Raw genomic sequence first — 13,283 nt, forward strand, 5'->3', positions numbered from 1 at the left:
TGCTTAGCACAGTGCCTTAAATGGAAGGTGTGCAGCAAATATTTGCTGTGTGATTGATTTCTTGATGAAGCCCTTTGAGCTGATGTGCAGGCAGTAAAGTTGCTGAATCAATCAGAGTGATAACAGGTGTGTGGCTCATCTAGGGCTTCAGGGCAGTCTGCACAGATTTTCAGAGGGTAAAGTCTTCCCGTCCTTGATTGTCATACCTGCCAAGTTCTCAGGTCCAACAGGTAAACTGTCCCATTGGCAGTGCCAACAGCTGCTCTTTGTCCACTGGTGGAGAAAGCCACGGCAGTAGGGGATGAGGAAACCACCAGAGACAGGCTGGAGCTAGAGAAAGAGTAGGAAGAAAGGGAGGAAATAAAAGAGGGAATGCAAACAGGAGTTGATTTCTGTGCTTCTGTGCCTAGATCCCCCTCTCCACAGTGTTTCTGGTCATCCTTATTCTTCAGTTTCAGAAAGAGCTGCAGCTTGCTCTCTGGTGGGCTTACTAGGGTCTGGGGTCAAGGTCTTACCTTTGCTGATTTTTCATGGTCTGGGGTTTATTAAGCCATCGTAGTGTGTGTTGGAGGTGCCATCTCTGGGAGAGCAGCGGGGCTTGGTGGCAAAGAGGTGAGTCCAGGGGCTGGTTGGCTGCTTGCTGGGGCAGGAGCTGGGGGTACTGGCTGAGGATTGAAGCCTGCCGCCTCAGGAAGGTGCGAAACACCGCAACATCAGCCTCGGGGAGCTTTTGTTCCTCTTTGGGGACTGAAGAAGCTATAAAAGAGTGGCAGAATGTCACTGGGGAGCCAGCTGGACCCCATTTACCCCAGCACCAAATAAAACCATATGGTGTGTCTACAATAGTAAGTCTCAAAGTGTGGCCCTCTGGCTCTATATCAGGAATATCTGTTAAAAGTACAAAGCTTTGGGCCCCACTCCAAACCTAGGGAACCAGAATATAGAGACCCAAAGATCTGCAATTTGAACAAGTTTCCTAGACAGTTTTATGCTAACTAAATAAAGTTGAAGAATCTCTGGTCCAAGAGACCGAGGTGAAAGGTCTCCTGAGAGTCACATGCTCACCCTCTTGGCATTTTCAACTTGAAATGGAAATTTGAATCTTTTTTCCCTGATACCCACATCCCACCCAACCCTGAGCAGGGCCCTCATAAGCACACCCAGGAGTCCCATATCTCAGAAAAGAATTCAGCCAGTGAATCATCTCACCATAGAGGGCATGGGTCTCCAAGAGCCGAGAGACCAGACCCAATTCCAAGTGTGCAGCCACCACATGGATGTTGGTAAGAAACTTCGAAAGAAGTCCACGGTTCCCGCTCTGGAGCTGAGAAGGTCAGACTGGATTCATTAGGGATGTGAAGGGGCTGGTGAGAAGGGAGAGTTTAGTCTCAGAACCTGAATACAGAGATAGGATCTGAGCTGGGACAAAGGACTTGAAGAAGAAGGGCAGGAAAACTGAAAGGAAAGAGGTCAAGGGAGTTTGGGAGGGGTAATGGCAGCAGTGATGGTGGAGATGGTAAGGGGGAGAGGGGTCTCAGAACAGCCAAAGCACTCACTTTGGGAAAGGTGTCTATGGGGTCTAGGAACTAACCAGGTGGTAAGGCAGGTCTACCAGAGCCTCAGGAGGGCAACTTCGGAAGGTGCCTGAGGCATCAGCGTCACATGTCTTCCAGAGCTGAGCTGCATGAACAGATATTGAGAAAGGCTCAGCCTTGCATCATTCCCAAGGGCAGTAGGTGAGCTGGCCAGCAGATAGAAGCACAGTGGGTGGTCCTGGCCTCCAAGCCCAAGCTCCACACTCAGTGCCCAGGCTGACTTGGGCTGCAATCACCTGCAATGAGGATGTGTGCCGTGTCCTCTTGCCCTGGCCTCTTCCCATAGCGACGTTTAGCTGCTGTTCTCAGGGGCCCATCAGGGAGGCACAGCCGGGCACCAGGGCGCTCCAGAGGGCCCTCCCCTAGCAAACTGTCCTCATGTGAGGAAGAGAGAGAGGAGAAGGAAGAGGCCTGTCAGTGAGTATCCTGGCACAGCAGTGGGCTCCTATGGCCCCCTCAAATAGCGGAAACTGGAGCAGCTGGAGCAGTAACCCATTCATGGTCTGGGAGCCAGATGTTGAAGCTATACACAGGGCCCTGGCTCAAAGAAGGGAAGGCATAGAGAGGTCAGCAGGAGCTCAGCTGGGGCACCTGTACCTGCGCAGACTCTGGACGAGGTAGGCAAACGGGCCCATGGGGTAGGGGTCTCCACTGTTACCAGCAGCCACTGCTTCTTCCCAGCTCTTAGTCCCCTTGGGTAGTGTCCGCCACACACTCAGCACTCCATGCAGCTGGTCCACAGTCAAACCTGAAAACTCAAGCTCTCTGAGGCCCTCACCTAACCACACAGTGTCCCCCCGGACCCCCACCACACCTGCTGAGAACCCAGTGGAACCAATGTAATGTGAGCCCTGGCCCTCAGCGTCCCAACCCACCCACCCCAAGCACTGACCACTCCGTGTGACCTCTAGGGTGGTCAACGCCTGGGGAAGGACATCAGGCCCGTGTTCCTGTTCCAGTGTGCTCAGGATGTGCTGCAGCAGCAGGGGGACACTGGCAGGCAGAGTCCGGAGTCTCTCAGACACCTAGGATGGCGGGAGGACAGCCTCGTTCAGTGTGGCGGGAGGAGAAGCAGCTTGGGTTGTGGGATAGGGAAGGGGCAGCAGGAGGACAGCGGGGAGGAATGAAAAAGTAAAGAACAACTGTGGGAGAGAGGTGAGGCGAGGTGTGAGGTGAGGATGGGGAGTAGGTGATCACAAGACAGCAAAGGACATGAGATAGGGATGAGACAAAGCAGCTGAAGAGAGAATGGGAAGTGGTGATTGGGACTTGGAAGGTGAGGGGAACCGACCTGCTCATACAGCGTGAAGAGCCTCAGATGATCGGTGACCAAGCGCAGGTAGAGCGGCCGGCCTGATTCTCGCTTCACCAGCAGCAGTCGCATCTGACAAGACTCAACTCAGGGTGGGGTCCAGGAGGGCTGCCCACAGCCAGCCCTCTGCCCAAGCACCAGCCCCTCTGCCAGGCAGCTCCTCCTCTGAGAGTCCCCAGCAGGCGCCAGGTCCATGGCATCACCCCAGGACATAACCATCCCTCTCCTACACTGCTCTGCCCAGTCAGCCCTGCTAGAAAACCCCTGTGGCTCAGCCTACCCCACCAGAAACCACTTTACTCATCCCCTCAGCCCAAGAGGCCCCAGAAAGGCCATTCACCAGGGGAAGAGGGCTGGGGGACATTATCAGGAACCACAATTTTCTTATTAACAACTTCCCATGGACAGAACTTCTGAAAAAACAAAGGAGCAGGTCTGTTCAAAGCAGCTAGCAGCCTCAGCACCTCGGGTCCTCATAGTTCCCAGATTCACCCCACACACCCACCAGCCCTGGCCTAGAACCCAACCTGGTTGTTAAACGGTGACTCCTCCAGCCGCTTCCCATACAGGGCCAGCTCCTCTCTCACCAGCCGGGCCCGAGCAGAGGCCTCCAGAGGCCCCAAGGCCACCACGTGGGCACCCTGGCTCTGCTCAAGGGTCTCCCCTAGGCCTGCATCCCTAGACACACTCAGCACCAGGTGTACACACTGTGATATTTGGGCAAAGGGAAAGGAAGGTAGAAAGAAAAGGAGAACCACATTGGAGAGGCCCCTCTCCTCCCTGCTGTACCCCTCCTTCCCTCCAGCCTGCCTCCCCAGACCCACCTCCTTCTCACACTCACCCGGGGAAGCTTCTTTGGGATCCAGTCTGAAATCAGCTGCCCATTCTGGTCCACCAACCTATCAGCCCCATCAATGATCAGGACCAGCGTCTGACCAGGATGCAGGGACTCAGAAGACTTGGGCAGCAGTCTCTGCTGCAGCTCCCACACAAGGCTTCTGTACATGGAGATGAAGTCAGGGTCAGTGGGAGAGACAGAAAAGCAGGGGTGGCACCATGGGCATCAACAAGGCTGGGCTCATTGGGGGATACCCACCGGTAGGTGTTGGGGAGGGCACCTGGCTCTTTTAGTTGGCCACGCAGATAGGTACAGAGGCGTCTGAGCAGAGTGAGGGCAAGACCCTGGTCAGGACGAGCCCCGGAAAAGTGGAAGAAGACTAATGGTGCCACCTTGGCCCCATCAGGAGCCTGCAGGGCTGACACAAGAGATGCCTGCATGTGACAGGAACAGAAAACATGGTCACATTTTACATGCTTGAGCTCCCTGTGCCTTACCTCCTTAGCCCACACAGCCTTCTCTCCCTCCTGCCCAGGCCCCTGAGACTCTGTACCAAGAAGGCTGTCTTGCCCTGTCCTGACTGCCCTGTCACCAGGCTCAGCCTCCCATGGTACAGCATCAGCTGCTGCACTGTGTCCTGAAGAAGGCGTGGCCGGGCAGTACTTGGTGGCTTCTGCAGCTGCTGGAAGGTGGCCTGGACCAAGTCATCGTCTGGGATGGACACTGGCTGCTCCAGCAAGGCCCCAGGCTGAGGGTAAATGGGTCAGTGACTATCCATGGTGCTATGCTCCTCAGGACCCCCAGGCTAAAACTCACAGAGGCCCCACCAAGTTACTTCCCACCCAGGACAACCCAGACCACCCCATGTCCCTCTGCACGCCTCTGGTCACCAGTGCTTCTGCTGACCTGCAGGTAGAGCTCCTGGATCATATTCCACACATCCTGCAGAACCAACTGACCAAACTCCTCCAGCCCGCCAACATAGGGCCTGCCAGCTGCCACACCCCCCCACTCACAGGCGTACCTGTGGGCAAATCAAGCACAACCAGGTCAGAGCAGGCCTGGCTCCTCTCACTACATCTCTGTACAGGTGCTCCCTACCCCCTCAGCTCACCTGCGGCAGGTAATCCCTTTCTGTCTGCTTAAGCAGCTCTTCAGTTCTGAGATCCGACATGCGGCCTCTTCAGACTCAGAAACAAAGTCAGATTTCCAGGTATCTGGCACAGAGCTGACCACCAAAGACCCCAAAAGTTGGAACAGACTCAGACCCCAGCCAGCCTCCCTCTACCAACCACCAGACATAGCTGTAATTTCCTGAAGCTCCTCAAGTAGAGATCTCCTGATTCCAGCACCAAGGCTGGCGTGGGGCTGCAAAGGCATGCTGAGTCCTGTTTCTGCCTCACAGCACTCCCCTTCTATACTCTGAATACTGAGGAGAGAAGACTAGCCTGTCTGACCTTCTGGGGAAGGAGCCCCAACCTGCAGGCAACAGAGAGTACCTGAGGAAGCTGGAATCCCGGAAGTAGATGAGAGCTTGGGCAGAGGGCTGCAGACGTTGGTTCCGGTTCAGGAACTGCATCACCTCCATCTCTGTCACAGAGCGCCCTGAAGGGTACTGCTGGGCCTGTGGGGAGGGCAGAGACGGTGGGTTTAGTCCTAGGCCACAGTGACCCTCCCTCCAGACCTGCCAAGGCCCCAGGCCTCCTGTATCTGTGATGTTCCTCTCTCCCTCCCTCCTGGCACAAGCAATAAAATATAGCTAATAGCTAATGTTTTTTACTTATTTTTATTTTTTTTTCTGGAACAAGGCACTAGTAGCTAACATTCATTGAATGCCTATAATGTATTGAGTATTCTGTTAGACTTTTGTTTTTGTTTTTTTGTTTTTTTGAGACTGAGTTTTGTTCTTGTCGCCCAGGTTAGAGTGCAATGGCATAATCTCGGCTCACTGCAACCTCCGCCTCCTGGGTTCAAGCAATTCTCCTGCCTCAGCCTCCTGAGTAGCTGGGATTACAGGCACGCACCACCACGCCCAGCTAATTTTGTATTTTAGTAGAAACAGGGTTTCACCATGTTGGCCAGGCTGGTCTCGAACTCCTGACCTCAGGTGATCCACCCACCTTGGTCTCCCAAAGTGCTGGGATTACAGGCTGAGCCACTGCACCTGGCCCTGTTACAGACTTTTAATTCTCATAATAACCCTCCAATATAAATGTCATTGCTTCTCTTTAATATACGGCAATTGAGGCTGGGTGAGAGTAAGCTGCATTCCACAAAGCCACATAACTTGTAGATGACAGAAGGGAGATCAGTATCCAGATCTATCTGATGGCAACACCTAAACAGACCTACCCTCTTACTTTTGCTCTTGGCCAACCCCAGAGGCACTTCTCAAAGGACTTTTCTCATCTAGAGCATGGTCACTTGCAGTATCTTCAGCCTATATTTCTCTTCAAGTCTCAAAGACCTACCTGTTCATAGTCCCAGGGTTTCTGACAGAATGTGGCTTCTCACAGCCTCTGCCCCAACCTTTGCTTCCTCCCCAGCCCTCCTCCAAACCTGTCTGCCTTACCCAGTGGAAGTGTGGATAGTCAGGAAGGTTGTAGCTGGGGGGAATGTATCCATAACGGGAGCCCAGAATCCCCACAAACAGCTGTGCGTTCTCCACCTCTCCAAGGCACACTTCCAGTTGTCTGTAGGCATGGTTATAGGGACATGTGGGAGTCACTGGGGGCATGGTATCAGGGAACATAGGCATAAATAGGGAGACAGGACCCTGGCTCACAACTGAGAAAAGAGAAGGTAGGCGGCTCTTGTTAGTATCCAAAGAGCGACTCCCGCCTTCACCCTCATCCATTCTTACAGCCCCAATCCTGCCCCACTCAGGTCCACCACTCAAGCCCCTCATCCCCAACCCAGCCCCTCTTCTCTGCAGCCCCCACACCTGTTCCTACGGGTCTCCTCCTCAGTGACACCCCAGCGGAGGTCAATTCCGTGAAGGCTGATACGGTGAGGGGCCGCTCGGGCCTGCAGTGCTGGCAGCACAGACCTCAGCAGCAGGTCCCGCTCCCCATGCATGTCTCGGAAAGTGGATGAAATAAAAAGCCGGATGCTGCGCCATCTGGGGATAAGCAGAGGGTTGGGCTCAGTCTAGGGATGAGCCCCATCACCTAATCCACAGACACTGCTGTGATCACTCTTTAGCACTGAGCATGAGCCAGGTATGACAGACAGCAGACAGGTACCCAGCAGGCCTTCAGAGAAGCACGTGCTAGTGGTCTCAACTGCACAGCCCTGGAATTTAAAGCCCACTTGCTACTTCTTGTACACCTCTCCTTTTTCTCGTAATCATTATTACGTATTTACTGTTTGTTCATGACAACACTGTGAGGTAAGCACTATCATCTCCATTTTAGCAATCAAGAAACTAGGTTTTGTTTTTGTTTGTTTGTTTAAGACAGTTTTGCTCTTGTTGCCCAGGCTGGAGTACTATGGCGCAATCTCGGCTCACCGCAACCTCTGCCTCCAGGGTTCAAGCGATTCTCCTGCCTCAGCCTCCCCAGTAGCTGGGATTATAGGCATGTGCCACCACACCCAGCTAATTTTGTATTTTTAGTAGAGATGGGGTTTCTCCATGTTGGTCAGACTGGTCTTGAACTCCCGACCTCAGGTGATCTGCCCGCCTCGATCTCCCAAAGTGCTGGGATTACAGGCATGAGCCACCGCGCCCGACAAGAAACTATAGCTTTAAGAAATTAAGCAACTAGGTCAGAGTCAAACTGCTATTTGGCAAAGCCACAATGAAAAAGCCAGAACCTGCGCTCCTAAGCCCTCGGCCTACACCCCAGCCATACGGCCATGATGTCTGCCATCATCTTTGTATTTGGACTTCCTTTCCTCAGTAGAGAAAGGAAGGGCTTGCTCACAACCTGACAACTCCCTGTGGTAGAGAAACCCCTGCCTGAGAAAGAGGAAGTGTACCTTCATGAAGAGAACAAGCGGCACCTCACCAGCTAGAATTTCAGTCCCAGAGTTTCTCCAGGTTTGACTGCAGCCTCTCCCAATTCACAAAGGCATAGAAACACAGACTGACCCTTGCTGGGAAATAGGAGCCAAGGGGCTTGGAGTGTCCTCTTCCAGTGGCCGGAGAGACTGGACCCCTGTCTTTCCTGGGGGCGGTGGAATCTTGAATATTTTGTCCATTTGGCCCACATGTTCCAAAAGATGGGAGGCCCCATGCTCTGCGATGAACCTGACATAAATAACAAGAGTCAAAATCAGTGAGGTCTCCCAAAAAGGGCAGGGGGAAAATGATACGTCTAGGTTTGGTCACCAGTTAAGTGAAGCTCCTTAAGAAGATAACCATAAGCAGTTTACACAGACTTAAAATAAATGAGGATGCAGAACCATAGGAATGAAGGAAAAAAGAAGCCCAACTCTAGCCCCTCCTGCTGTGCATGGTAATCATCAACTTGCTGTTGGGCCAGGGGCAATGGGCTAGGTAAGGTGTAAAACTTAAAGCCATCCCAGTCTGGGCTTGAGCAGCTCTGTGCCAGTCATAAAGGCTCCCTGGAGAAGGAGGAATGTGTCTGAGGCTTCCTAATAGGAGTTGAGGGAAATGGATGGTATCCAAAGGAAAAGGCAGTGGAGAAAACAAGTACATAAGAAGGCAAGGATGGAGAGAGAGAAAAAAATGTGAAAAGATTTCTATAATTTAGCTTAAATAAATGTAATTTTCTCTGGATCAAGAATGAAACAGAAGCCGCAGTGACATGGCCATCTCTTGATAGTGAAATCTCCTATGTCCATTTTCTTCTTTCCTACTGGATATAATATAATACAAACTTGGCTGAATACCAAGATGGCTGGAGCTGAAGCTGACATATTGAATCATGCGGTAGAAGCTGAGTATTTGAGGATCATGCAGCAATAAGAGAGAAAATGCCCAGGTCCCTTTGACACTGTGTTGCTGCTATGCCTGGATGGCTGTAAAAGAGGAGTGAACTATCTTACTTTAAAAAAGAAGTCAGCACTTTGGGAGGCCGAGACGGGCGGATCACGAGGTCAGGAGATCGAGACCATCCTGGCTAACACGTGAACCCCGTCTCTACTAAAAATTAAAAACTGAGCCAGGCCGAGTGGTGGCGCTGTGTAGTCCCAGCTGACCTCGGGAGCGAGCAGGAGAATGTCGTAAACCCAGGGAGGCGCGAGCTTGCAGTGAGCTGAGATCTGGACAGCTGCACTCCAGTCCGGGGCGACAGAGCCCGAGACTCGCCTCAAAAAAAAAAAAAAAAAAAGAAGTGACTGGGGCCGGGCACGGTGGCTCACACCTGTAATCCCAGCACTTTGGGAGGCAGAGGTAGGTGGATCACGAGGTCAGGAATTCAGGACAAGCCTGGCCAACACGGTGAAACCCTGTCTCTACTAAAAATACAAAAATTAGCCAGGCATGGTGGCACATGCCTGTAGTCCCAGTTACTTGGGAGGCTGAGGCAGGAGGATCACTTGAACCCGGGAGATGGAGGTTGCAGTGAGCTGAGATTGTACCACTGTACTTCAGCCTGAGTGACACAGTGAAACTCTCTCAAAAAAAAAAAGTGACTGGAGTAGAGATAATCTCCTAAAAACTTCCTACCAAAGTCTCCAACCCTTCAGTATCCATTCTATACTCACTTCAGTATCCCATCAGTGCAGCCTGAGAGTGTCACATCATTGGGATTCAGATCTGGTGACCTGGCAAAGGAAGAAGCAGTCACTAACCATCACAAACAATACCTGGAACACAGTCACTGCCCACTAACATCCCAAGATGAAAACCCCACTTCTGCACCTTTAATAGGGTTATGTGGTAGGCTAGGGCTAGGGTAGACTCTCACGGAGGGGTACAGAGTTAGGCTAAAATGTCCACCCGAAGTGCAACAGAGGTAAGAAGGCAGAGTTGAGGAGATCCCTGTCAAGTGGGAGTGTCCTATGCTTTGGCAGGCGTAGAGAGGAAATGTAGACCACTAATTTCTGACACTGGGCAGGAAGTATAAGCACCCTTACAGGTATTGTACCCTTCTCAGGAGGAGACCAACAAAGAGGCACTTGCAATTCACACGCTGCCAGTAAAGCTGTTTGGCCACATTGATCATTCCTTCATCCATGCTTTGGCCAAAGAGGATGACCCTGTCCACCTGTAAGATGAAAGGGGAGAAGATGCTAGAGAAGGGATGCTAGAGAACCCAGGACATTAAGATATGAGCTTTCTGAGGACAGGAGGGTTAGGAGAACTCTGAGAGGAGTACCTCTCCTGAGAGCACATAGAATGAGGGAAGCCACTACATTTTAACTTACAGGGGACATCAAAGTGGAGGTTGGAGTGGGGCACTGGTATACTGTATCTGGCTCATTCAGGCTCAAAAGAGCTGGTTGTTAAGTTTTCAGGAATTTTGTGGGCAGTTGTTAAAGACGGACATTATTAAACATTAAATGGTATACATTTAAAAAATTAAATAAGTTATATTTAATACAAATGTGGCTGGACATGTTGACACACACCAGTAGTCCCAGCTACCTGGGAGGCTGAGACAGGAGAATCACTTGAGCCCAGAAGTTTTAGTTGCAATGAGCTATAGTCGAGCTACTTCACTCCAGCCTGGGCAACGGAGTGAGATCCTGTCTCAAAAAATAAAAATCAGAAAATAAAACAAATGTAATAAATACTCAAAATGCATAACTTCCTAATAATTTTACTACATTTTACCACTATCTACTCGTGCTTATTTACATCTACTGTATCAGGTTGTGAGAATACCACACAGCAGTGTGCTCCTGAGGGTCTTTTCCCAATTCTGTGTTCAGTAGCATCGTGTTGGTAGCTTGAAATCAGCCACGGTAGGACTGTTCACACCATGGAAATTTAGGAGATGCTATTAACCAAGACTTATTTTTCCAGGCAGCTGGTTGTTGAATATTTACCAGCACACCACTGAGTAGGGGGTTGTAGCCAGTAGAGAGCTGATCTGACTATTTTATGTGGTTGGAGAAGTCAGCTTTAAAGGTCAAGAAATGAAATATATCAGTTGTAGAGGAAAATGTGGGGGAGGGAGAGAGTTTCTCAGGGATTAATACTCACAGGAACCCTTTGGCCAGCCAGAGACAGCAGGTATTTCCCAAAAGTATTCAGGGACCATTCACCATTTTCATTAAATTCCTGAAGGAAAGAGACTTCATGTTATATGGTTGCACAGTAAGCCACAAACACTGCAGTCTTGCAGTCTGCTTGGGAAATCTTCAGAACTGTGTATATCTGTGCCTTTACCAAATATCTGGGCTATTCCCAGGCCTGTGTTCTTCATGTATTTTTGGATGGTGGGTGTTGAGTATCTGACCTGGACTTGAGCCTGGAGCCTGATGGCAGTCTTCAGGATGCCTTCTTCTGCCTTAAGCACTGCAGTCTTCAGAGTGTCACCTCCACACAGCATGACATCCACCTGCTCGGCCCTCGTGATCATCATCCCAATCAATAGCAGCGCGTAGTTCAGTGGAGGCTGATCGGACAAGTGTCAGGGGAAATAAAGCTCCCCTGCTTTGGAATTCACCCTTGCCCAGCCAGCCCTGGAGGCCAAACCCTTCCACTGGTTTGAGGGAATAAGAAAAGGCGTAAAATCCCAAGTTAGGAGGGGTTAGCTTCAGCAGCCCTCAGGAGGAGCTGACTGTGGAGGCAGGAAGAGAGGAGCCAGGATCCCTGCCCAAGTTCAACCCTGGGATGTAGTGAGATGAAAGTGAGACATATTTTGGTGATGGAAATTTAGAGAGTACCAAGTACCAGCCAAAGGTGAAATGTTAGTATTATAATCCATAAACCTGGTTGAAACAACATCCTAGGAATTGTCCCTAGGAACCGAGGACTGATACTTGGAAGCAAATTCGTATCATTTATTTCAGCTGGAGTGCTTGCCTGGGAAAACCAGCTCTGGAAACAGGATACCACTCAGGATCCCCAGCATCCTGCCAACCCAACCCCTTGGAGGATGCTTTTTATTTTCTTACCCCTTGTGGGTTGCTCTTTGGACAGAGCCTGTCTGCATTAGCATCTGTCAGATAGACCAAGATGGTGCGGCCTGGCAGCAGGGGCAGGCTGTGCTTCACAGAGAGGTTCACAGCTGTCTCCAGGGCCTGTCGGTACCTGTTCAGCATCTCACCATCATATTTCCACTGTCTACAGGCAAGAAAGACACAGACACAGGGGCTCAGGGACTTACCTGCCCCTTAGAGGCACACGGGGAGATGAGAACTTGCCACTAAGTATTGAATCTTCTCCTTCCCTCAAGCACCACACCCCATTCCACAGCCCACTCCATTTCTGGTGTAGAGGACTGGGACAGAGCTTCCCTAAACCCCCATTCTATGGGATTCTTCTAATCCACACTCATGGTAGGAAAGGGAAAGTCACCTGTGGATCCAATAGCTACACTTACCACATGAATCCATTCTTACTTCATGAAGCAAGATTTAACGGCTACATAGTTTTAAATAGTATTTTAAAAAAACAAATACTAACTCCTTACTCTGAAAACTGACAATTAAAGGAGAATAAATTGAATATTCATCCCACCTTTCCCATACAATCTATTTCAGGGTAACTAAATAAATATAGTTGCTAAGGGAGGCTGTTTTTTTAAATTCCAGTTAAAAAATATTGAGGAATGATAAAACCCTCATTCTGCAACCACCAATGAAACAATTGGTTCACGCAAAGATCACCAAAGGATGAGCCATTAACTACTGTGGAGAAATGAGGCTATTACTACCTAAAAGCGCTGATCAATATCAGCATTACTGAGTAGTAGTCCCACTTAAATAGTACATATATAGGATCACCTATGAACTACTTGAAAAAAAAAAAAAAGCAAATCTAAATCTGTTCAAGCCTTTAGAGCTAACGCCCTGTGAACATGAAATAGAAAAACAAGTTAGATGACATCATGAAGAAGGTGGGAAATCCAGAATATGGGATATTCTGTGGGGTCCCTGAACCTGGTTTTCATAGTAGCTCAACAGCATAAGAACAATTAAAAGATTAAAAGTGGGCCGGGCGCGGTGGCTCAAGCCTGTAATCCCAGCACTTTGGGAGGCCGAGACGGGTGGATCACGAGGTCAGGAGATCGAGACCATCCTGGCTAACACGGTGAAACCCCGTCTCTACTAAAAAATACAAAAAAAAACTAGCCGGGCGAGGTGGTGGGCACCTGTAGTCCCAGCTACTCGGGAGCCTGAGGCAGGAGAATGACGTGAACCTGGGAGGTGGAGCTTGCAGTGAGCTGAGATCCGGCCACTGCACTCCAGCCTGGCAATAGAGCAAGACTCCGTCTCAAAAAAATAAATAAAAGATTAAAAGTGACATAAGAGACTTAACAACCAAATGTAATGTGTATACCTTGTTTAGATCTTGATTTGAATAAAACTGTGAAATGATATTTTAAACAATTGGAAAATTTGAATATGGACTAAATAACAGATGATTTTACCAAGGAATTATTTTAGTTTTGTCAGG

The 13,283-nt window shown here is 50.1% G+C and overlaps 1 protein-coding gene across 1 annotated transcript in view; it reads right to left on the bottom strand.

Moving 5' to 3' along the window:
- TEP1 (telomerase associated protein 1) overlaps positions 1–13,283 on the bottom strand; it is a 48,597-nt gene that overhangs the window by 11,383 nt on the left and 23,931 nt on the right. The window contains 23 exon segments of the mRNA XM_017868506.1: positions 207–330; positions 516–756; positions 1,210–1,324; positions 1,592–1,680; positions 1,832–1,965; positions 2,193–2,343; positions 2,488–2,620; positions 2,887–2,979; positions 3,435–3,614; positions 3,749–3,905; positions 4,004–4,179; positions 4,299–4,493; positions 4,652–4,769; positions 4,860–4,973; positions 5,245–5,369; positions 6,318–6,438; positions 6,690–6,866; positions 7,839–7,997; positions 9,419–9,478; positions 9,791–9,921; positions 10,863–10,940; positions 11,119–11,277; positions 11,780–11,948. Coding sequence (XP_017723995.1) covers positions 207–330; positions 516–756; positions 1,210–1,324; positions 1,592–1,680; positions 1,832–1,965; positions 2,193–2,343; positions 2,488–2,620; positions 2,887–2,979; positions 3,435–3,614; positions 3,749–3,905; positions 4,004–4,179; positions 4,299–4,493; positions 4,652–4,769; positions 4,860–4,973; positions 5,245–5,369; positions 6,318–6,438; positions 6,690–6,866; positions 7,839–7,997; positions 9,419–9,478; positions 9,791–9,921; positions 10,863–10,940; positions 11,119–11,277; positions 11,780–11,948 — 3,199 coding nt within the window.

The sequence above is a fragment of the Rhinopithecus bieti genome, unplaced genomic scaffold (assembly GCF_001698545.2).
Source record: "Rhinopithecus bieti isolate Rb0 unplaced genomic scaffold, ASM169854v2 scaffold_3902, whole genome shotgun sequence".
Lineage (NCBI taxonomy): Eukaryota > Metazoa > Chordata > Mammalia > Primates > Cercopithecidae > Rhinopithecus > Rhinopithecus bieti.